Genomic DNA, 24634 nt, shown 5'->3' with positions numbered 1-24634 from the left:
AGACGGGGTCTCACCGTGTTAGCCAGGATGGTCTCAATCTCCTGACCTCATGATCCACCGGCCTCAGCCTCCCAAAGTGCTGGGATTACAGGTGTGAGCCACCACACCCAGCCCTTCAATATCTATATTTCTAAGCTCCAAATTCAATGAATACAGATGCCTCAAATCATAAAGACTTAGAGAAAAGGCAGACTCATGTTTAAGAAAATTCTCCTTCTTAAGCAAATTAATGCAGGCACAGAAAACCAAATACCACGTTTTCACTTATTAGTGGGACCTAAACATTGAGCACCCACAGACATAAACATGTGAACAACAGATACTGTGAACTACAGGGTCAGGAGGGTTTATGGGTTGAAAAATTACCTATTGGGTACTATGCTCACTACTTGAGTACAGTATGCCCATATAACAAACCTGTACATGTATCCTCTGAATCTAACATGAAAGCTGAAAAAAAAAAAAAAAAGAAAGTCCTCCTGACATGAATGACATCCCGATGTCTGATGGTGTAACAGCTTCAGATCCCAGAAACCTGACACTCAAGACCTTCTGCCAGGTGTCAGACATAGCAAGTTCCAAGGGGAAGGGCCCTTGACTGCATCACCTGGTGCCATCCCCTGGCTTCCACAGGTGGGAAATCAGAGGTCCACAAGCCTAAGTTCACCCAAGAAGTTGAAGTTCATCTGGCCCAGGCTTCTTGAGCCCAAATCCAGTGCTCTTTGCAGCATGTGTGTGCCTCCCATTTTAGCCAAGGCCACTGCCAAGTTCTGCAGCAGGAAACTAACTTTGGGCCCACAGATTCCATCCTTCTGAAGGGAGCATTTCTTTGCTGCCCCAAATACAGAGATCTGTTACCTACCAAACATGAGGGATAAATATCCTCTTGCAGAGAAACAGGTACAGAAGCGCCTCAACCTATAGAAGAGGAGGGGGGACTTCATTTCAACAGGGAAAAATGGAAACCTTTTGTTTCTTGAACAAAAGGAGCCCAAGCAAGAAGGATGGGCTTCTAACGGGCCACAACACAACTGCTTGCAGATGCTCCCTATGCTCTATGCTGGAAGAGGTTCCCATACACAAACAAAGCATTGATCCCTGGTCTCCAGAAATGCCCTTATCAAACTCTCCAAAGGGGAAAAGCAGCAGAATGGAAACAGAAACTTGAAGTGTCCTTTGCAGCTTTTTTTTTTGAGAGACTGGGTCTCGCTCTTTCACCCAGGCTGGAGTGCAGTGACGTGATCGCCACTCACTGCAGCTGCAACTTCCCAGGCTCAAGCTGCCTCCCCACCTCAGACTCCCAAGTAGCTGGGACTACAGGCAGGTGCCACCATACTCCACTGATTTTTTACTTTTTTTGTAGAGACCAGGTCTCACTATGTTGCCCAGGCTAGTTTACAACTCCTGGGCTCAAGCAATCCTCTCGCCTCAGCCTCCCGAGGTGCTGGAATTATAGGCGTGAGCCACCACGCCTGGCTTTTGCTGCTTTTAGTTACTAAGTGGTAATAATATAAAAGAGAAAAGAGAGGTGTTTTAAACTTAGATTGTTTTTAGTTTGTTAGAACACTGGTGTTTGCAACTTATTGTAGGCCATCATGCTCACTCACCCCATCATCACTGTTACATGGAGGATAAGATGAGGTCTGCTACTTATTGTAATATGTAACATCTGACTCCATATATATTTTATTTTTTGTTTGTTTGTTTTTCAGATGGAATCTCGCTCTGTCGCCTAGGCTGGAGCGCAGTGGCCTGATCTCTGCTCACCGCAACTTCCGCCTCCTAGGTTCAAGTGATTCTCATGCCTCAGCCTCCCGAATAGCTGGGACTACAGGCACCCACCGCTATGCCTGGCTAATTTTTGTATTTTTAGTAGAGATGGGGTTTCGCCATGTTGGCCAGGCTGGTCTCAAACTCCTGAGTTCAAGTGATCCACCCACTTCAGCCTCCCAAAGTGCTGGGATTACAGGCGTGGCCACCATGCCCAGCTCCCCTATATATTTTTTGCTAATCAAGATCTCTTACCCTGCAGTCAAGGCTAGTGCTCAATGGGTGCTTGGCTGTCCAGCATCACAGTGAGTGCATTCAGGTTCCTCTATGTCAGACCAGACATTACATTATTTGAGTGCCATCCTACCTACTATTGCTGAAGGCTAAAACTCTAAAAAGGCGAGGGTGATTGTTTTGGGGGGAAAGACAAATTCTTGTTTGCTTCTGAAACAGAGTAGAAGAGTTGAGGAACTGTAGGTCCTTGAACAAAAGGGCCAAGCAAGAAAGGAGGCCAGCATACCCAATCCCTGGGATGAAGAGGGAAGAAACAAACTGGGAAACAGGCAGAGAACCCAGGGGAGAAGTGGACACAGGTGGGGAGCTGGCTTCTTGCTGAGGCTGACCTTTCTGGCTGGGATACAGCACGGCCTGGCCCCCTAACCAACCATGCCTGCAGCTCCAACTTGGCAGAACCCTCAGGGATGTGAGAAGGTAGCTGATGACAACCAAAATGTGTGTTGTGTGTCAGCAACACACTGCCACGTATACTTCCTGCCTGGGGGATGGAGAAATCCCTCTACCAGCTTCCAATGGACTTATTTAATTCATTGAACAAATATTTATGAAGTGTCTACAACAGGCCAATATTATTTCTTTCATTTAGTCTGACCACAAGGAGATGTTCTTTAAGGAATCTATAGTTTATGTGAGCTGGATTGAATATTGATTCTTTTCATTTCAGTTGGCCCATCTTGCTTCCCAGCCTCTCACCTGTCTCCCTCCTCATGCTCCTACCTCCAATCCTGCTGATGCATTGCTTCTTCTCCACATCTACTTCCCCAGGCAAAGACTGCTCACCCCAGCCCAGAATTCACTAGTCTTCTCCCATGCCTGACCCCATTTCCACGCATCCAAATACTTCAGGCCTCATCGTTCTTCTCCCTGTGGGAATTCAGCTCCACAGTGGTGGCCTTGCCTAACCTGGTCCTTCTCCCGGATTTCACAGCAGCCTGGTACTGCCCACAGCCACACCATTTCACGGAGCCTCATATTCACACCCTGACAGCCTCCCAGCTTCTGCAAGGCCTAAGTGCAATCTCTCTGCCTGTCTTTGCCTACTCTCTTGCTTTCCCCAAACCTGCTTTCTCACAGGGAGCACGGATCCCTAAGCCTTGCCCACTTCTCCCAAACCACTGTCCTCTTGCGAGTGACACGAGCATAAGCTGCCAGTACACTGAGCCCATTCTCCCTTTCTTCTGGGGCACAAAGCTAGAGAAAGTCTCCCAGTTCTCATTGCAGTTAGGCATTGCCATGTGGCTGGGTTTTAGGCAACAGTGTGAGTAGGAAGAATGTGGGCTACCCCTAGGCCCTGCCTAGAAAGCATCCACACACTCTCCTCCAGGCACATTCCTCAAGACATCTAGCTGGGTTGTAAAATTTAAAATCTTAGAGGGGAAACAAAATGTCCATTTTAAAAAATGATGGACAAAATAGATCATAAACTGCTGGGGTTTATTGTGTGTTGATACGGTTAGGCTTTGTGTTCCCACCCAAATCTCATGTTGAATTGTAATTCCTATAATCCCCATAATCCTCGCAAATCAAGGGAGAGACCAAGTGGAGGTAACTGAATCACAGGGGCGGGTTCCCCCATGCTGTTCTCTTGATGGTGAGTGAGTTGTCCTGAGATCTGATAGTTTTATAAGGGGCTCTTCCCTCTTTGCTCGGCACTTCTCCTTCCTGACACCTTGTGAAGAAGGTGCATTGCTTCCCCTGCACCTTCCACCATGGTTCTAAGTTTCCTGAGGCCTCCCCAGCCATGTTGAACTGTGAGTCAATTAAGCCCCTTTCCTTTATAAATTACCCAGTCTTGGGTATTTCCTTATAGCAATGTGAGAACACAATACATGTGTCTTAAGCTGTCCTGTACAAACAGCACCATAAGTGGCTGAGAAGCAAGTGGCCAAGGCTGTCTAGAACAAGGTAGAAAGTGTGTTGCAGAGAGGCAGGGGCAGCGTGGACAGGCCAAGACAGGCAGTGACCCACACATCCTGGTCTCAGAGTAGGGGAGAGTCTGGCGACTCTGGATATGAGGGCGGAGAGTAAGTCTGAAACCCTCAGGTAAACCATGGTGAGAAAATAAAGGCAAGAGGCCAGGCATAGTGGCTCACTGTCTGTAATTCCAGCACATTGGGAAGCCAAGGTGAGAGAATCACTTGAGCCCGGGAGTTTAAGACTAGCCTGGGTAACATAGTGAGACCTGTTCTCTACCAAACAAACAAACAAACAAAAAATCAAAACTTTGCCTGGGTGTTGTGGGATAGGCCTATAGTCCCAGCTACTCGGGAGGCTAGGGTGGGAGGATCACTGGAGTCTGAGAGATTGAGGCTGCAGTGAGCTATGATCACACCACTGCACTGCACCCTGGGCAACAGAATAAGACACTGTCTCCAAAAATAAACTAAATGATTAAAAATGAAAAAAAAGTAAACAAAGGCAAGAGAGCCAGTGCTGATGTGGCACAGAGCCAACTAAGAGAGAACCAGCAAGAGCACCATTCAGGGGGTGGTGGGGAAGGACACTGGTGGACTCACACACGATACCTGTGGGAGGAGACGGAGCCAGAAGGCATGGAATTAGGTTACAAGGGATGTGAAATGCAGGGATAAGGAGTGCCCATGCCCACTTCAAGTAAAATAAGGGTAAGTCTTCATGGGACCTAGAGCAGGAGAATCCCCATGGAATGTGCCGTGGGATTCATCCTCATAGGTTGGGAACCTGGCCCTCACTGGCTGTCTACTGGGCAGCAACCCTCAGTGTACACACACATCAAACGCTCATTACATTTTTGATGATGTCCTGGGATATATGGTTAAGAAGGCACCCAGCGACACTTACTCAGTCTTGCTAAGGAGAAGGGGTTGATCAAAACCATTCATGGCCAGGCATGGTGGCTCACACCTATAATCCCAACACTTGGGAGGCAGAGGCAGGCAGATCACTTGAGCCCAGGAGTTTGAGACCAGCCTGGGCAACATGGTGAAACCCCAGCTCTACTAAAAATACAAAAATTAGCCAGGTATGGTGGCACATGCCTGTAATCCTAGCTACTCAGGAAGCTGGGTGGGAGAATCACCTGGGACTGGGAGGTTGAGGCTGGAGTGAGCCATGATTGTACCACTGCACTCCAGCCTGGATGATGAGAGTGAGACCCTGCCATAAATAAATAAATAACCGTTCCCAAACTCTCCAACCTAGCTCTCTAAAACACATCCATGCCCTGGGGAGAGGTCACCCGCAAAGAAGATGGGAAGCTGCATTCCAGGGCAGGGATCATAGGAATTTCTTCAGCTAAGAATGAGGCTTCCGATGAGCAGAGAGGCAGCCCAGTGAGCTAGACAGGGAACCCAAATGTGGGTTGGGGTGATAACAAGCTCCTAGGGACACCTTCATTTACTGTCAGCATCAGGAAGTCTGACTTGTGGAAGTACTAGCACAAGGAAGGAAGCTACTTAAAGTAAAAATGGACCTGGCTTCTGGATTTTCTAGCCACATGTCACTAGAAAATACTTATGGATGACAGTGGCAGCCATTCAGGAGGCTCAGCTAATCAGCCCCGTCCACAAGTCCTCTTATGCACCGATCTCATTTTACATTCCCAGTTATGCTGGAGGGTGGGAACTGTCACCTTCATTTTATATATCAAGAAATTAAATCATGGCAAAGCTGATTGAAACTTTGGTTTTTCTAACTCCATGTCTTTTTAACAGTACTCTTATATCAAATACAAATTCCTGCCAGATTCTTGACTGGATACAGGGTATCCAAGATGAATAAGGCAGTTCAGTTTCTGAAGGAGATGATGATGTAGTTGGTAACAGGCATGAAAACAAATTAAAACAAAACGAGGTTATAAGTGCTAAAGAAGTACAGAGTACACGGAGACAAAAAGGTAGTCATGGCCTGCACCTAGCAGACACACAATAAATAGTCATCCAGTGAAATCCTTTGAGCAACTACTATGTGGTAAGCACCATTCAGGAATACAGTAATGAAGAAAACAGATAGAACCCCTGCCCCAGCTGGGCATGGTGGATCACGCCTATAATCCCAGCACTTTGGGAGGCCGAGGTGGGTGGATCACAAACGAGGTCAGGAGTTCAAGACCAGCCTGGCCAAGATGGTGAACCCCGTCTCTACTAAAAATACAAAAACTAGCCGGGCATGGTAGCACGTGCCTGTAATCCCAGCTACTCAGGAGGCTGAGGCAGAGAACTGCTTAAACCCAGGAGGCAGAGGTGGCAGTGAGCCGAGATCACAACACTGCACTCCAGCCTGAGCTACAGAGTGAGACTCCATCTCAAAAGAAAAGAAAAAAAGAACCCCTGTCCCTAACACTCCAGTGGAGGGAGCTTACATTCTCATATCAAATGGATACACAGATGAATACACAGATGGATGGATGGATGGATGGATGGATGGATGGATGGATGGATGGATGGAAGGATGGATGGATAAATGATTGGATAGACAGATGGAGACGATCAGGTACGCAGGTCGTTATGGAGTAGATGAGGTTGAACCGATTCTTTTTTTTTTTTTTTCTTTTTTGAGACAGGGTCTTGCTTTGTCGCCCAGGCTGGAGTGCCATGGCACAATCTCGGCTCACTACAGGTCCTCCTCCTGGGCTCAAGTGATCCTCCCACCTCAGTCCCCCAAGTAGCTGGGACTACAGGCATGCACCAGCACACCCAGCTAATTTTTTGTATTTTTTGTAGAGATGGGGTTTCATCATGTTGCCCAGGCTGGTCTTGAGCTTCTAAGCTCAAGCAATCCACTCACCTTGGCTTCCCAAAGTGCTGGGATTATAGGTGTGAGCCACTGCACACTGGGCCTGAATGTAATGTGTTGTGTTGTGTTATTGTATTGTATTGTATTGTATTGTATTGTATTGTATTGTATTGTATTTTGAGACAGAGTCTCACCCTGTTGCCCAGGCTGGAGTGCAATGGCCCAATCTCAAGTCACTATAGCCTCCACCCCCCAGGTTCAAGCGATTCTCCTGCCTCAGCCTACCGAGTAGCTGAGATTACAGGCTCACGCCACCACGTCCAGTTAATTTTTTGTATCTTTAGTAGAGATGAGGTTTTAACATATTGGCCAGGCTGGTCTCGAACTCCTGACCTTGTGATCCGCCCATCTCAGCCTCCCAAAGTACTAGGATTACAGGCGTGAGACACCATGCCTGGCCGAATTGATTCTTAAAAATGATAAAACAAGGTTATCAGTCAAGGAAAGGAGGGGCCGGGCATGGTGGCTCACATCTGTAATCCAAGCAATTTGCGAGGCCAAGGCAAGAGAATCATTTGAGGCCAGGTGTTTCAGACAAGACTGAGAAACAGAGAGAGATCCCATCTCTAAAAGATTTTTTTTCAAATTAGCCGAGCACAGTGGCGCACACCTGTAGTCCCAGCTACCTGGTAGCTGAGGTGGGAGGATTGCTTGAGCCCAGAAGGGAAGCTGTAGTGAGCTACGATTGCATCACTGTATTCCAGCCTGGGTGACAGAGCAAGACCCTGTCTCAAAAAAATAAAAAATAAAAAAAAAAAAGAAGGAAAGAGGAAGAAAAAGCCAGCAAGGCTTTCTGGGGAGAGGAGCAACACCGGGAAGATCAGGCAGGGTTCTCAAGCTGAGTTCTCTGGGGATCTGCAGGTGGTTCCCTCTGGCTAAATTTCAGGTCAGACAAGAGATGATGGCAGGAGGAAGGCAAGAGACCACAGAGCAGGTCTCTATTGACCTGCCCTGCAGGTCACAGAGAACAAAAGGAAGATTTTAAAGAAGGGTGATAACAAAGATGGTACGATTAATCACAAATATGATTAAAGATTTATATGTTGGAAAGATTCCTCTCTCAAAGTAAACTGAGAACTCCCAAAGTTTTAAAATGACATTTTAGAGAGTTCATATAGCAAGCAAGAGGCCATATAGTCTGGAGGGAAAAGCTTGGGCTCAGAAGTCAGATTAAAACCCCAGCTTTGGCACACTTGTATGACCTTGAGTGAGTCACTTTACTGCTCTGAGCCTCATATTTTCATCAATAAAACAAGTGTATTACACCCACCTGACAGAGCTGTTGTGAGAATCAGAGATATTATATGATGTACAAAAGGTATGACACCTAGTAAGGTCCCCACATGATCATTTTTAGCCATCATAGGTTAAAGGAATCCCCAGACCTCTGAGGCTGCCATGATGGAGACTAACCCCAGCCTCCCGAGAGCCATCTCTTGGTCCTCCTGACAGGGATCACACACTGAGTTGCAGACTGAGCCAGTCCAAAACAGCAAGTCCTGGGTTCTTCTACAAATAACCTTAATGGGGCCCTTTTACACGGAGGGTTTGTGACCCAGAAATTTCCTTCAAGACAGGAAATTTAGAAATCAATCATGTTCTGATTAGTCTAGAAAGTTACATTTCCTTCCCTCCCTCCTTCCTCCCTCCCTCCCTCTTTCTTTCTTTCCTGATTTATTTAGTAGAGATAGAGTCTCTATGTTGTCCAGGCTGGACTCAAACTCCTAAGCTCAAGCCTCAAGCAATCCTCCTGCCTTGGCCTCCCACAATGCTGGTGTGAGCCACAGTACCCAGCCCACATTGCTTTATGATATCAATAGCCTAACATTGTCCCAAACTTATATCTCTTTCTAAGAGGCTTAAAGAAATGGCAGCCATTATTTTTAAATAAAATCATTCCATAAAGACTAATTCCTAATATTTATTTTCAAGTAAGCACACTAAGATGACTGGCCTCCACCAACATGCCACCCATCTAGACATGTTTTGAATCATTATGCAACAAACTCGATTCACAAGCTCAGGTCTTCTGGTGTTCTTAAACCAAAGATCTGAAAACTACAGATGAATCCTAATTGGTTTCCAAACAAAAGGGAAGGAAAGTCTTGTTTCCCCTAAACAGGATTAGCATTCCACACTATCAAGAAACCCAGTTTATCTTATTGTCTCATAAACTTGGATTTGTCATCACTCTGGCCTGACGGGGAAGAGGCAGCTTACAGAATCTGCATAGGATTTTTAGGTACAGTGAACTGGTGTGTTGTGGTGTTGCCCCCTCCTCACCCTCACCCTCACCCTCACCCTCGCAACATTCCTTCCCGTCTTCCTCCCCTCCCCCACCTACATACCTCTTTGGAGCACCAGGCACATTTTGGGTGGATTAGCAGACATTCTTCACATGAAGTGGCACTTCCACTAGTGCATATGTTGAGACCTTTAAAGCAAGATAAAGATGATGCACTAATTAGTCCCTGGCTATAAATTTCATGGATCAGGCCTTTGAATAAGTTGGGAGAATTACTTCCTTCTTTAACAGGAGGCCTCTCTGAGTCTAAAGGGTGCAGGTCCCATTGTTAATTGCAGGTTAAGACTCATTTGCTGAGGCTGAACATTGAGTTTCTGAAGCATTCACCAAACATGCATGCTTGTGTTAGCAACTTCCATTTCTTCTGCTAGATCCACTTGGATTCTCATTTCCCCCATAACTCGGCAAATCCTCTCTTTCTGAGAGAGAACAAGAAAGGCCCCTTTACACTTAGTCTGTCCAAAATGACAAAAATAGTACAAAAAAAAAAAAGGAAAGAAAAAACAATACATTGGTTTTATTCAGGAATTTTTTTAAAAAAAGAAAATTATAAATCAAATACTCTCACATCAAAATTTACAGTGTACTGAAAGAAACCATGTATCCCAGGAACACAATGTTGAATTAAGATAGAGGAAATCCATTGATTCAACATATCTATTAATAGGTCAAATTAAAAAAAAAAAAAAAAAAAAAAAAAAAAGCAAACCCAAGGCTGGGCATGGTGACTCACGCCTATGATAATCCCAACATTTTGGAGGTGAAGGCGGGAGGACTGCTTGAGCCTAGGAGGCTGAAACCAGTCTAGGCAATGTAGAGTCCCTGTCTCTAAGAAAAACAAAATTTCACCAGGTGTAATAGTACACACTTTGAGCCATGATCGTACCACTGCACTCCAGCCTGGGCAACAGAAGGAGACCCAGTCTCAAAAGCCAAAAAAAAGAAAAGAAAAGAAAAGAAAAGAAAAGAAAAGAAAAGAAAAGAAAAGAAAAGAAAAAAAAGAGAGAGAGAGAGAGAGAGAGAGAGAGAAAGAAAGAAAGAAAGAAAGAAAGAAAGAAAGAAAGAAAGAAAGAGAGAAAGAAAAAGAAACTGAAGAAGACCCCCAAAATGGAAAGATATCCTGTGCTCATGGTTTGGAAGAATTAATATTGTTAAAATGTCCATGCTATCCAGTCTAAAAATTTAATTCACTTTTTATCAAAATCCCAATGTCATTTTTCACAGAAATAGAAAAAAAAATCCTAAAATTTTTATCAAACCACAAAAGTTTGTATGAAACCTAAATAGTCAAAACAACCTTAAACAAGAAGAACAAAGGTGGAGGCATTGTATTACCTGATTTCAAATATACTACAAAGCAACTGTAATTAAAACAGCATGGTACTGGCATAAAAACAGACATATAGGCCAGGCGCAGTGGCTCAGGCCTGTAATCCCAGCACTTTGGGAGGCCGAGACGGGTGGATCACGAGGTCAGGAGATCAAGACCATCCTGGTTAACACGGTGAAACCCCATCTCTACTAAAAAATACAACAATCTAGCCGGGCGAGGTGGCGGGCGCCTGTAGTCCCAGCTACTCAGGAGGCTGAGGCAGGAGAATGGCGTGAACCCGGGAGGCGGAGCTTGCAGTGAGCTGAGATTCGGCCACTGCACTCTAGCCTGGGCGACAGAGCGAGACTCCGTCTCAAAAACAACAACAACAACAAAAAATACAGACATATAGACCAATGGAACAGAATAAAGTGCCCAGAATAAATCCAGGCATTTACAGTGAACTGATCTTCAACAAAGTTGTCAAGAACACACAATGGGAAAAGGCTAGTCTCTTCAATAAATGGTTTTGGGACAACAAGATATCCATATACAGAAGAATGAAACTGAACCCTTATCTCACACTATATTTAAAAAATCAACTCAATATGGTTTAAAACCTTAAATGTAACACCTGGAATGTAAAAGAAAACATATGAAAAAAGTTCTCTGACATCACACTAGGCAATGACTTTTGGAATATTATCCCAGAGGCACAGGCAACAAAAATGAAAATAGGCAAATGGAATCTATCAAACTAAAAAGCTTCTGCACAACAAAGGAAACAATCAACAGAGTAGGGAAACAACCTACCATATGCGACAGAATATTTGCAAACCATACATCTGATAAGTGGTTAACACCCAAATATATAAAGAATTCAAACAACTCAATATTAAGAAAACAAATAACCCAATTAGAAAAATAAGCAATGGGCCAGGCACCGTGGCTCACTCCTATAAGTCCAGGCACTGTGGCTCACACCGCGGCTCACTTTAGGAGGCTGAGGTGGGTGGATCACCTGAGGTCAGGGATTCTAGACCAGCCTGGACAACATGGTGAAACCCTGTCTCTACTACAAATACAAAAATTAGCTGGGTGTGGTGGTGCACCCCTGTAATCCCAGCTACTCGAGAGGCTGAGGCACGAGAATCACTTGAACCCACGAGGTGGAGGCTGCAGTGAGCCGAGATAGCGCCACTGCACTCCACCCTGGGCGACAGAGCAAGACTCTGTCTCAAAAAAAGAAAAAAAAAGAAAAAAACAAAGATAGCCAGTGCTAGCAAGAATGTTGATAAAAGGGAAGCAGGGGAACTCTGTACACTGTTGGTGGGAATGTAAATTAGTACAGCCATTATGGAAAACGACATGGAGGTTCCTTAAACCAGAACTACTACATGTTCCAGCAATTCCACTGCTGAGTATATAACCAAAGAAAAGAAATCAGTATGTCGAAGACATACCTGCACTCTCATATTCCTTGCAGCACTATTCATAACAGCCAAGATATGGAGTCAACAGACAGATGAATAAAGAAAATGTGATATTTTAAAAAAGTGGTATATACATACAATGAAATCTATTCAGCCTTAAAAAATTGAGAAAATCCTGTCACTTGTGACAACATGGATGAACCTGGAGGATACTATTAAGCCAGGCACAGAAAGACATACTGCATTATGTCACTTATACGTGGAATGGAAAAAAAATGAACTCAGAAAAACAGAGAGTAAAATGGTGGTTGCCATGGTTGGTGGGGTGGAGGTGGAATGGAAAAAGAGGAGATGGTTAAAGGGTACAAAGTTTCATTTAGAGAAAATGAATAAGTTCTGGCGATCTATTGTGCAGAATGGTGACTACAGTTAATGTATTGTGTACTTGAGAACTGCTAAGACAGTAGATCTTAAATACTCTCACCACATACACACACAAAGATAACTATGGGAGGTGATGAATATGTGAATTAGCTGGATTGTAGTAATCACTACAAATGTATACATATAATAAAACATCAAATCACATACTGTAAATATATACAATTTTTATTTGTCAACTATACCTCCATAAAGCTGGAAAAAGAAAAGAAACATTTAAAAAGTAAAAGAGAAGAAATGCCAAAATAGGGGTTAAAAAAAAAAACCAATATCTTGCAACTGGAACATTTCCCTAATTTGCTAATTTTAACTCCCTGCTTCTCCTTTGTCACCAGCAGTAAAAACTCACAGAAATCTCAAATGGCAAAATTGCTGACTGGGAGAGGGGTGGGTGCAGGAGGTGGTGGTAGTGGGGAAGGAAGCTTTATCATGTCACCCCAGGGACTTCAGAAGGAAGAAATACCAATCGGCATAAGGATGGTAGCTGGGACAAGACAGGAGGGAGAAACAGGCAGAACCTGAGAGGCTAGGAAGAAAGGAACAGAGGCTTTGAGAGCCCACAGCAGGTGAGAACAAAGGTTTCCACCAGCCCTAACCCTGAACCCTAGGCTTCCTCATCCTTATCTACCTCACCCAGGGAGGCCTGCAGCAGGAGGCTCTGGTGCTGCTGGGACCCACCTACCATGCCTGACCTCACTTCAGCAGGAAAAGCCATCCCAGACCCAAATGAGGACCAAGAAGGTCTGAGAACACAACCTACTGGGAAGCTGGACCTGCTACTGACAAACTCCTTCTAATTTTAAATGAATTCACTCACTCAGTGAGTTTTCTTTTCTTTTTTAGATTTCTTGTTTGTTTTTTGCTTGTCTGTTTGAGACAGGGTCTGGCTCTGTTGCCCAGGCTGGAGTGTAGTAGTGTGATCATAACTCACTGTAGCCTCAAACTCCTGGCCTCAGGTGATCCTCCCACCTCAGCCACCCAAGTAGCTGGGGCTACAGATACACACCACCACACCTGGCTGGTCTCAAACTCCTGGGCTCAAGTGATCCTCCTGCCTGGGCCTCCCAAAGTGCTAAGATTACAGGCATGAGCTACCACACCTGGCTCACTTAGTGATTTTCAAATAGGCACTTAAGCCTTTAAAAACAAAAGTGTGTGCAGGAAAAGAGTTGCAAAATGCTAGTCCCATTTTTTGGTCAAATCCCCGTACCTGTCAGCAACCACTATCTGCAGGGGAAAAGAAACAAATCTAGAACAAAAGTAACTTTGCTTCTCCTCTCCTCAACTTTATCAAATATAAACTCAGGCTCTTGATGCATATCCTTTTCTCTGATATATAAAATCATTTCCATAAAATCATGAAATTACAGTACCTTGGGGCTAGGATTGTTTTAAGATGAGCTAGTCAAGTTGCCTCTTTTTACAGATGAAAATGTAAGATAACAAGCGTATGTGACTTGAAACAAGGAGCCCTATCTACAAAAAAGAGGTCAGATGGGGTCCTTGCCAGCAAGTGCCCACATGAGATGCCTGCCTGGGGGTCCCTCTGCCATCTTGGACATAGGGCTGGTGTGACCTGCTGAGCTCTAGGGTCCTCTGGAGATCCGTAACAGCCCCTTCATCAGAAAGGAATTTGAGGTCAAAGGCTTCACTTAGGACTCTGATCAAAGCCACATACTTTTTTTTTTTTCTTTTTTTTTTTTTTTAAGATAGAGTCTTGCTTTGTTGCCCAAGCTGCACGGGCATGATCTTGGCTCACTGCAACCTCTGCCTCCCGAGTAGCTGAGATTACAGGCATATGCCACCACACCTGGCTAATTTTTGTATTTTTAGTAGAGATAGGATTTCAGCATGTTGGCCAGGCTGGTCTTCTGACTTTGACCCCTGACTTCAAGTGATCCACCCACTTCAGCCTCCCAAAGTGCTGGGATTACATACGTGAGCCTGAGCCTCCTCACCCAGCTTCAAAGCCACATACATTTACAAACAACACTTTATAATTACCAGAGCCTCGTCACTGAGCTCTGGGAACTTGGGCTGGAGATCCAGGGCTCAGTACAATAAGAGCTCCTCAATTCTGACCCACATCAGACTGAACTCTGGTCTTCTGGTCCAGCAGCCTAAAAGCCCTTACTGAATATTGGACACAATACCAAAGAAACTCAAAGGATGTGATAGTCACCTGGTATGAAAACATCATGAACAACTGTAAAACAATTTATCATATGGCAATACTAACTGTTTCTGTTATTATTATTCACATAGAAAAGTAAAGTCGTTTGTACTCAAAATGATTGCCCTAAAATTCGGTTGATGTTGGGACAAATTCAAATTCAAGAAACTCTGCACTTGACACACCCTAAATGCTGAGCACTGGACTGGGGGGGGATGCTAGAGATGCACAGGTGAATGACCTACCAGCCCTTGATGTCCAGGAACTCACAGTGTGCCGGGTGCCAGGTACCAGACAGGTACTCCAGGATCCTAAACCACAGGCTGTGTGCTGATACGTGGAGTGTCAGACTCACTCCCTTTGGCATCTCTCCTCTCTCCACCTATTAATATTTCAGAGAGTTTGGACTTTGCTGGATGAGTCACTTGGCACCAATAAGCACTTTGAAAAGGAAGGAAGCAATGAATAAAAAACTAAACACTCAGAGTTCACAAATGTCAGTGTTAGGTCTAGGTCATGGAAACAGGAACTAGCAGCCCAGACGATAGCCACATCTCATCTTCGTTGCTGTTTGCATAGTGACTATTCCCAGCTCAGTGGCAACTCCCTGTATCTCTTTTGCTTCACATCTCTGAAGCCCAGTGTTTATTGCAAACTGTAATCTAAAAATATGTTCTTCCAAAACCCACTGACTCACCCCTGTGTTTCATCAATCATCCAAGGAGCCACCACATCCGGTTGATCATTCCTTTCAAGATGCAAGAAATGTTTATCCTAAGCCAACCCTTCCTGTCTGCAACCTCTAGCCCCAACAGTCCAAGCCAGGCCCTCTGGTCTAAATTCCTGCCATAGCCTCCCGACTGGCCTCCTTCCATTCAGCCTCTCTCCACTTCTATACACCCCATGGGTCCAAGGTCAGACAACTACTACTAAAACATACATCTGCAGCTGGAATTTCCTGATCCAAAATATTCCGTGGGATAACAGAAGCGAATACAGAAGCTGAAATGGCCTTTCTGCCTTGAAGTTGGCAATGCCCTGGAATGCTTCTCCCCACACCCTGAACCAGGCCCTCACATTTGTCACACAATGGACAAAACAGTCCCAGTATAGACTCTAGCAACTAAATAGCCATATGTCTAAATGTTACCATGAAATGCAAATATGCCCTAGGAAGGTTCTATCCCAGCAGTTCTCATTCTACACTGCCTTTATGAACATCAGACATCTGCACAACACTCAACAATACCAGCCTTACAGATCTGACTTCTATTTTTAAAGCACCAATTCATATAATGGAGTGCTATACAGCTATAAAGAAAGAATGAGCATGCTCTCTGTATTGACAGGAAGCTTACGCCAATACATTGTTAAGTTAAAAATAAAAAGCAAGATACACACTGTGTTTTGTGCTGCCTCTGAATAAAAATGAAAGAGGGATATTTGTAACACACGCATAGAAACCCTCAGGATACATAAGAAAGCTTAGTAGCTTTATAATAGGAATTATGTAGGCATAATCTGTTTAGGAAAGGGGGTCACAGAAATATCCCGCACTGATGGGCAACAAGAAAGACAGGCTTCTCACTTAATGAGTTATACTTTTAAAAATTATGGGACTATATTACCTACCAAAAGGTTTTTTTTTTTTTTTAAGGTAATTGATTACCTCTATGTTCTTCTTCCAAAACCACCTAACTCTGTCTAATCATGGGAAAAACATCAGCCAAATCCCAAGAAGGGGATGATCTACAAAATATCTGACCAGTACTTCTTAAAACTGTCAAGGTCATAAAAAACAAGGAAAAGACTGAGAAACTGTTACAGCCATAGGAACCCAAGGTGACATGACAACTCAATGTACTGTGGTATCTTGGATGGGATCCTAGAACAGAAAAAGGACTTAGGTAAACACTAAAGAAATCTAAACTGATGGACTTTAGTTAATAATAACATATCAATATGATTCATTAATTATAATAAAGGTACCATACTAATGTAAAATGTTAATAATAGGCAAAACTGGGTGTGAGGTAGATGGGAACTCTTATCACTATCTTCTCAATTTTTCTGGATTTCTCAATTCTTAGAAGGCTTTTTTAAGGGCTGGGCACACTGGCTTACTTCTGTAATCCCAACACTTTGCAAGGCCCAGGTGGGAGGAGCAATTGCGCCCAGGAGTTCAAGCTGCAGTGGGCCATGATCACGTCAACGCACTCCAGCCTGGGTGACAGAGCGAGATTCTGTCTTTTAAAAAATAAATTAATGAATGAATAAAAGAGACACCTGGCACAGTGGTTCATGCCTGTAATCCCAACACTTTGGGAGGCTGAGGCAAGCAGATCACCTGAGGTCAGGAGTTCAAGACTAGCCTGGCCTACATAGTGAAACCCCATCTTTACTAAAAATACAAAAAATTAGCCAGGCATGGTGGCACATGCCTGTAATCCCAGCTACTTGGAAGGCTGAGGCAGGAGGATCGCTTGAACGTTGGAGGCCGAGGTTGCAGTGAGCTGAGATCACACCACTGTACTCTAGCCTGGGAGACAGAGAGAGACTCTGTCTCAATTTAAAAAAAAAAAACCTTTACATATGTACTTTTTCTTTTCTTTTTCATTTTATTTTGAGATGGAGTCTCACTCTGTTGCCTAGGCTGGAGTACAGTAGTGTGATCTTGATTCACTGCAACCTCTGCCTCCCAGCTACTCGGGAGGCTGATGTAGGAGAATCGCTTGAACCTGGGAGGCAGAGGTTGCGGTGACCGGAGATTACACCACTGCGCTCCAGCCTCGGCAACAGAGTGAGACTCCATTTAAAAAAAAAAAAAAAAAAAAAAAAAAAAAATCCTGACACATTCCAACAGAATCTCTTTCTCCCAGGATGTTTCTTCCTAGCAAGCCACATGCATAGTCCCTGACTTCAAAGCTAGCTGTAGAAGGCAACAGGGAGTTGAGGATGGGATACATTGCCCTCTTCACCTCCCAATTACCAAAACTCAGGTTCATCCATTCTTCAATCAACAAATATGTGCCTGGTGCTGTTCCAGGCATGGAGGATACAGAGGTGAATAAACCCAAAAAGACTCCCTTATTCACAGAGCTCACATCCTGGCTGGGGGAGAATTCTACTTAGGGGAAATAGTGAACAAGATATGTAGTTACATTAGATGGTGATGAGTGCTAAGGACAAAAATTAAAGAAGGAAAGCAGATAAAAAGAACGCGGGATATAGGGAGGAGGTTGCAGCTTTAGCTGGGAGCAGCCAGGGAAACCTTGGCTGAGCAAGAGACGATAAGAAAAGGGTTGCAGGGTGGAGGAAGCCAGTCATACAGATATCTTCTTGCAGGAGAGTATTACAGGCAGGAAGAAGGGCTGCCATGGGGGCATGACTGGCACGCTGGAGGGACAGTGGGAGGCCCATGCTGCTAGAGCAAAGGACTTGAAGGGAAAGTGGTGAAGTAAAGTCAGGGAAGTCAGTGGAGAGTTCGTGGAACCTGGCAGGACTCTGGGAAATCATTTGAAGGTTTTAAGCAGAGAGACATGATCTGACTTGAGTTGGATCTCAGGATCACGCTGAGTAAGAGTTGAGAATAACTAAAGGGAACAAGTTGCAGAAGTAGGTCTCAGCTCTTCAAGAGACAACCAGCTCTGAAAATGTCTGGCTGGAGTTGGGGAGGGAATCCTATAAAGAGAGCGCAGGGTACCCTGCAGTACCTTCAAAGCATCAGCCTTAGGGGATGAGTCAAGCCTGTCTTGAAGCAAACTTTTCACCATGAGGCCCGGGAAGCAAACCCTGCATTCAACGGAAGCAAGAAGCTTCAGAAACAAATGGGCGCCTCTAAATAAAGCATTCCTTTACATTTATAGAGGCCATTAATCCCATTCGAACCGGAAAGAAGGAAAACAAACCACGGCAGTCAGTTCTCCAAGGCCCTCAGCTCCAGCCAACTGGAAATACCTGTGAAAAGAGACCCTATCCCATTAACCCAGCTGCACACTGCCATGTGAAAGGGGCCCTATTATTTAAGTAGTGTGTAATTGTCCCACATTACTGATATCGTTAAAGCATCTCAGAATATTTCCGTGGCCAGGCTGAAGAAGAAAAAGTAGTTACCAGGGCACACAGGCACAAAAGGCCTTTTGCCAAACTACTTAGACATTTTAATTCCCCGTTGCCTCAGTAGCTAAATAAGCATGAAGAACAAGCAGGCGGGGAATACTAATTAGAGCTAATTAGACCCTGCCCTCTTCTGCCTCAATCCCCTTTATAAAAAGCTCCCCCAACTCAAGGATGATGGAGTTAAAATGTAAATCCATAGGATAAACAGCAGTCTACAGACCAAACCCACTGTTTGTATTTCATTGTCCTGTCAGCTCTAAACCTGTGTCTGGTTACCTACAGAGAGCTGCAGACCCAGCCAAATTCCAACAACCCCATCACAGACCACAGGAAATGTGGTAGGGGGTGGGGGGTAGAGGAAGGGTGCTGCCAACATGAGTCCACTAAATAAAACAAAGGGCTGTCTTAGGATGGGCAGAGCATTCACCAGAAGAACATTTGATTGCTTTTTTAAAAAGAAATGAATGTGATAGCACACATAATTCCAGTGGTGTTGCAGGATCCTCTTTATAAGATGGTATTCCTCTCTCTCTCTTAGCAAAGGCAGCGTGGAAAAGCCTCACCTCAGTGAGACCCCTGGTTTTGGGGGAAGACCATGTCCTAGGATTCTGTCTGAAGGCTCTTGGCCGTAAGATAATAAAGAGAACAGGAGATAGCCCTTGGTGGGGACGGGAGGGGGTTGTCAGTCGGCCAGGGAAATGAGCCCCTGAAACCTAAGGTTTCCGGCTGGAAATCCATACCGAGATGAAAGAGAGGTTAGAGCAGCAGAGAGAGCCATTCAACCACTGGTCCAGGAACAGCCAGGCAAGCATGGCCCTGAGGGTCATCTCTTTCTTTTCTCTAAGTAACTACGTTTTTTTCTTTCAAATAGTAATGTTCCTAGTAGCAATACAGAAACACACCCTGAATAAAGTACCTGTAGTGCTGCAAGAAAAAAAAGAAGGGAAGGGAAGAAAAAAAAAAAGAGAGAGAGAATGTTGAAGTTAATTCAGCAACACTGAGAAACTAGGAGAAATCACACAGATGTGAGTCAACCTCTGCTAATCCTTAGAAGCTTCAGAGCCCTAAGAGGTAGGCAGCAAGTTCTGGAGGCCAGTGCCATGGCTTGCTCCACCACCACCAGCACCATCACCAAAACCTGTAGTCAAAGAAATGGGCAGAGGCTGGGTGTGGTGGCTCACGCCTGTAATCCTAGCATTTTGGGAGGCCGAGGTGGGCGGATCACCTGAGGTTGGGAGTTGGAGACCAGCCTGAACAACATGGTGAAACCCCATCTTTACTAAAAATACAAAATCAGCCAGGTGTGGTGGTGCATGCCTGTAATCCCAGCTACTCAGGAAGCTTGGGCAGGACAATCGCTTGAACCTGAGAGGCGAGGTTGTGGTGAGCTGAAATCATGCCACTGCACACCAGCCTGGGCAACAAGAGCGAGACTCTGTCTCAAAAAAAAAAAAAAAAAAAAAAAAAAAAAGATGGGCAATGGGAAAACAGGACCCCAAAAGAGTTGCAAATGAACCACCGTGCTCAGTGCTTTTCTCTTCCCTAAGCTGAGTCAGGTAGGACAGAGGGCACTGGACCAAAAGCCATGGTCCCTGGTCCGCCACTCCTGACCCAAGTAGAGGGGAAGGGCAAGTCACTTCCTTCCTGAGCCCATATGAGAAAATGGACATCACCATGAAGATGTACGTGAACTTTGAAAAACAGAAAGCACGATGCAAGTGGAAAATAATGTATTTTTAGAAATTATTTGCAGCCAGGGACGGTGGCTCAAGCCTGTAATTCAAGCACTTTGGGAGGCCGATGCGGTTAGATCACCTGAAGTCAGAAGTTCAAGACCAGCCCAGCCAACATGGTGAAACCCCGTCTCTACTAAAATTACAAAAATTAGCCTGGCACGGTGGCGGCACCTGTAATCCTTGCTACTTGGGAGGCTAAGCCAGGAGAATCGCTTGAACCTGGGAGGTGCAGGTTGCAGTGAGCCGAGATGGCACCACTGCACTCCAGCCTGGGCTACAAGACTGAAACTCTGACTCAAAAAAAAAAAAAAAAAAAATTATTTGCAACTGGAAATTATTATTATAATTCTGTTTGTCAGAATTACAGAATGTCAAGCTGGAGAGGAACTTAGAAGCCATCTCCTTTGGCAGTTTCCAAACTTTTGGATTTCAAAGAAAACTAAGATTTAAAAACAAAACAAAAGAAACAAACAGAAAATGAGAAGGGGAGCTTAACATAGGGTTGCCAGATTTTCTTATTTTGCCAAAATTAAAAACTACTAACATTATTAAAAGTATTAAAAGAAAATGTTCCCACCAAAAAAGAAAAAGTGCCTAATTTCAAACTAAAGGAAAGTCCTTGTGGGGCAGGGGAGCGTTCACAACAATACATTCCTGTGTGATGTGGGCTACAGCTTCCTTCTGCTCGCTTTCCCGAGGGACCCATGAAACTATCCGTGATGGGCACTGGCGGCCGGATGGGTGTCTGGAATCCACTCATCTACTCTCCGAGCTCTGGAGTGATTATTTTCCCATTTAAAACAAAAAACAAAAACCTTGCTACAGTATTAAGTTTGAATTAGGGTCTGAACGAAGTTGTTGTTTGCTCAGACCCCTCCTCCGCTCTTAAACCTAAACCTCCACTGCCTTCATGTAAATGAGACACGGGGGGCGGGGGGGTGAACAGTCCTCCCCTTGGGCAGCCAGGCAACCACTTGGCTCACAAGAGCAATCAAGTATCTCCGGCTCCAAAGTGAATAGAGCACTATTAGTTCCTAAAGGAAGGGAGAAAGTCCGCATCCCAAACAAGTGCATCCTTCCTCGAGGGCCTCCGAACTGCCACGTCCAGTCATCTCCCAACCCTGAAAACTTAAGAGCAGGTAACCGAGGGATCCTCGCACCGCCGTCAGCCCATGGCAGCGTCGGGCTAGGGCAATCTCCACAGCCCCTGTCCTCTACTCCAGAATCCGTCACAGTTAGGGGAGTGTGAGGCTCCGAGCGTGTGCAAATCGCGGGATAAAGTCGGGCAGAAGGAATCTAATAGGGAAGTCCCAGGTGGGGCTGTGGTTTGGGACGCGGGTGCCCCCTCGGGTTTGCGGTGGCCTAGGCGAGGCGGAAGCAGGCGGGGTGGGGTGGGGAAGTGGGTCTGCATCTTCAAATGAAGGCGGCTAGCCTAGGCGCAGAGAACTCCAGGATTCGCGGTGGGCCCTGTGCACCCGCAGTCCCAGGAGGCGAGCCCTCAGGAGTGGAGGTGGCCCTGGGCTTTGGCTGGGGTTTCGAGACTCCCTTGCTTCCCCGGGAACAGGACACCGGCGGCATCCCCCCCAGCAACCCGCCCGCTCCCGGCCGGCCACAAGGACCGCTTTGTGCCCGCCAACGGAGAGCCCGGGCCCCAAGGCAGGGCCGGCGATGGTCCTCCCCGTGCCCTAGGCACGGGGCTGGCGGGCTAGGTCAGCAGGCCGGCCAGGCTGTTTACACAGGAAGGGAAGCTCCTCCTCAGCCCGGGAGGGGACAGGAGATTCACGACGGCCCCGCGGGGCTGTCCCCTGGCGACTGGTCCATCCACCAGGGAGTGCCCTGAAGGCGCCCTCTGCCCTCAGGCACTGCCTGCGCTCCCCGCCCCTCTGAGACGCCTGCCCGCGGCTGTGTGCGCGACAAAGTTTCTCTGGGCGCCGTGGGCGGCGCGGCTTACCTGCAAGCCCGGGCAGGAGCGCGCAGAGCCCCAGGAGGCAGGCGTACAGCGGCGCCAGGGCCCGCGGCATGGTGGGGCGCCTCCCTCAGCGGCGGCGCGGTCGCTGCACTCCGCGAGGGCCGGCGGTCGGGGCCCGGGCGGGGGCCGGAGCGCGGGGGCCGAGGGCCGGGGGCCACCGCCACATGCCCCGTGCGCAGCTACGGCTCACAGCGCCCGCGCTGGCCCGCGCCCCGCCGCCACCATCTGTTCCGCAGCGCTCACGGCCGAGTCCCGGGACGGCGGCTGCCCTGGCTGGCGGGCCGGGACGCCTAGGGTGTCGCCGCTCGGGACGGCCCCGGCGGGCGGCTCCGGGCAGGGCAGGGGCTGGCTCCGCTCGGGGGCCGCGACTTGGGCTCCGAGACGCGCCCCGCGCCGAGGCTCCCCCGCGCGCCGGCACACTCTGCCCCTCGCCTCCGCCCCTTCCCTCCCTCCCTCCGTCCCGCCAGGCTCCACTTTCCTCCTCTCCTTTCTCCTCCCCTTCTCTCCCCTGCCAGGCCCCCGCCCGGCCGCCACACGGTCAGCTTACTGCGAGGCGGGGCGGGGCGAGCTCCGGGCCGGGTCGGCTCCGCCCTGTGCAGGGACCGGCCCGGGAGGCGGAGGCCCTACGGGCCCAGGTGGAAATCGCTTGCGACTCACTTGGGGCATGGGGGGCTCGAAACCACTGAGTAGAACCCGCTCCCGTTGCTTCGCCGCCCGTCGCCACGGGAAAGCGGCGGGGCACGCTGCATTAGGCGAGCTGAGATTACCTGGGCCAAAGGCGGTTGCTAGACTCTGAAAGGGAGAGCAGGTACCGGGGTCATGTCGTGCCGGGCCCATCTCATCCTCCCAAAGCGGCACCTCCGGCGGCCTGAGGTGGGACGTAGACGCCCGCGCGTGGAACCGCAAAGCGACTTCTGGATGGGCAAGGGAGGGCACGGTGGGGCGTGGAGGCACAGGTAAAACCTACGTTACTTTTTCTTTTTCTTTTCTTTCTTTCTTTCTTTCTTTCTTTCTTTCTTTCTTTCTTTCTTTCTTTCTTTCTTTCTTTCTTTCTTTTCTTTCTTTTCTTTCTCTTTCTTTCCTTTCCTTTTATTTTATTTCTCAGCGTCTCGCTCTCACTCAGGCTTGAGTGCAGTGGCCCAATCTCCGCTCACTGCAGCCTGGACCTCCTGGGCTCAAGGGTTCCTCCACCTTAGCCTCCTGAGTAGCTGGGACTACAGGTGCGCGCCACCACACCCGGACAATTTTTACATGTTTTGTGGAAATGAGGGTCTCGCTGTGTTGCTCAGGTAGGTCTCGAACTCCTGGGCTCAAGCAATCCTCCTGTGTCTGCCTCCTAAAGTGCTGAGATTACAGGCGCGAACCACCGCGCCCGGCCAACTTTTCACTTTTTAACATTTGCACCTTTCAAGGATTTGAGACTGTCCAATATGCCGCTATATTTCGTTGTCCTTACTGACAATCTGTCAGTTTCCATGATCAAACTGATAGACTCAAAAACATATGCTCAGGCTTTCATCTTGTAGTTTACATATGAGCTGGATCTGAACTGGCCAATAAGGAGTGGGGTGGGGTCTTCCTCAGATGGTGCAGCAAAGGATCCCTTGGGCTTGGATTCGCTACAAGTGCATTTAGAGTGGAGTGGTTTATAGGCAAGAGAAGAGGCAACATTCAGGTAGGGGAAGATAAAGATAGAATACTTATCAAGTACAGAGAGCACACTGCCAGCCAGGCGCTGTTCTAAGTCCTTTACCCATATTAACTCATTTCATCCTCCTGACAACCCTACTGTTATCCAGTTGAGGAAACTGAGGGACAGAGGGGTTAACTGCTGGAGGAAGTGACAGCTGGGATGCTTTGTTCAAAAGGGCAGCATGGCTTGGCTAAAACTGAAGCAGTAAGGGGTAAAGAACAAAGGGGTCTCACCTTTGCAGGTCAGGGACCTGGTGGAAGAATGGCTTGGAGGGCCCAGTGGAAAACTGTCCTAACTGCCCAGCTCAAGGAGTTTGGCTGTTAACCTTTATTTGTCGGCCCCCTCCCAAACTCTGACAAGGTGGTGCCTCAATGCCTGAGGAGGTAAACTTCTTGAAGTACAATATAGTGTGCCTGGCGGCAAAGATGCAGCAGTCCATAGCCAGCTCCTTTACAGTATTTGTGAAAAGAAAATAAATCTCAGGGCCCCCAAATCACTAAGCCAGGAGAAAAGTCAAGCTGGGAACTGGGTCAGGCAAACCTGCCTCCCATTTTATTCCTAAATAAGATAACTAAGAAGCTACATATCTCGCTCACAATTTACCCACAGGAAA

General features: G+C 46.7%; 1 protein-coding gene and 1 long non-coding RNA gene across 2 annotated transcripts in view; one reads left to right on the top strand and one right to left on the bottom strand.

Annotated features, from left to right (window-relative positions):
- The window catches only part of ITGB5 (integrin subunit beta 5), a 122592-nt gene extending 99841 nt beyond the window's left edge, over nucleotides 1-22751 (bottom strand). The window contains exons 1-2 of the mRNA XM_050781635.1: nucleotides 22311-22751; nucleotides 9189-9274 (exon numbers count right to left, since the gene is read on the bottom strand). Coding sequence (XP_050637592.1) covers nucleotides 9189-9274; nucleotides 22311-22380 — 156 coding nt within the window. The 5' untranslated portion in view covers nucleotides 22381-22751. The remainder of the gene's footprint in view (nucleotides 1-9188; nucleotides 9275-22310) is intronic.
- Nucleotides 21385-24634, top strand: part of LOC126949190 (uncharacterized) — an 80797-nt gene continuing 77547 nt past the window's right edge. The window contains exon 1 of the long non-coding RNA XR_007723610.1: nucleotides 21385-21498. This is a non-coding gene — a long non-coding RNA (uncharacterized LOC126949190). The remainder of the gene's footprint in view (nucleotides 21499-24634) is intronic.

The sequence above is a fragment of the Macaca thibetana genome, chromosome 2 (genome assembly GCF_024542745.1).
Source record: "Macaca thibetana thibetana isolate TM-01 chromosome 2, ASM2454274v1, whole genome shotgun sequence".
Taxonomy (NCBI): Eukaryota; Metazoa; Chordata; class Mammalia; order Primates; family Cercopithecidae; genus Macaca; species Macaca thibetana.
The sequence above is the reverse complement of the archived record's forward strand: the minus strand, read 5'-3'. Positions and strand labels throughout refer to the sequence as shown.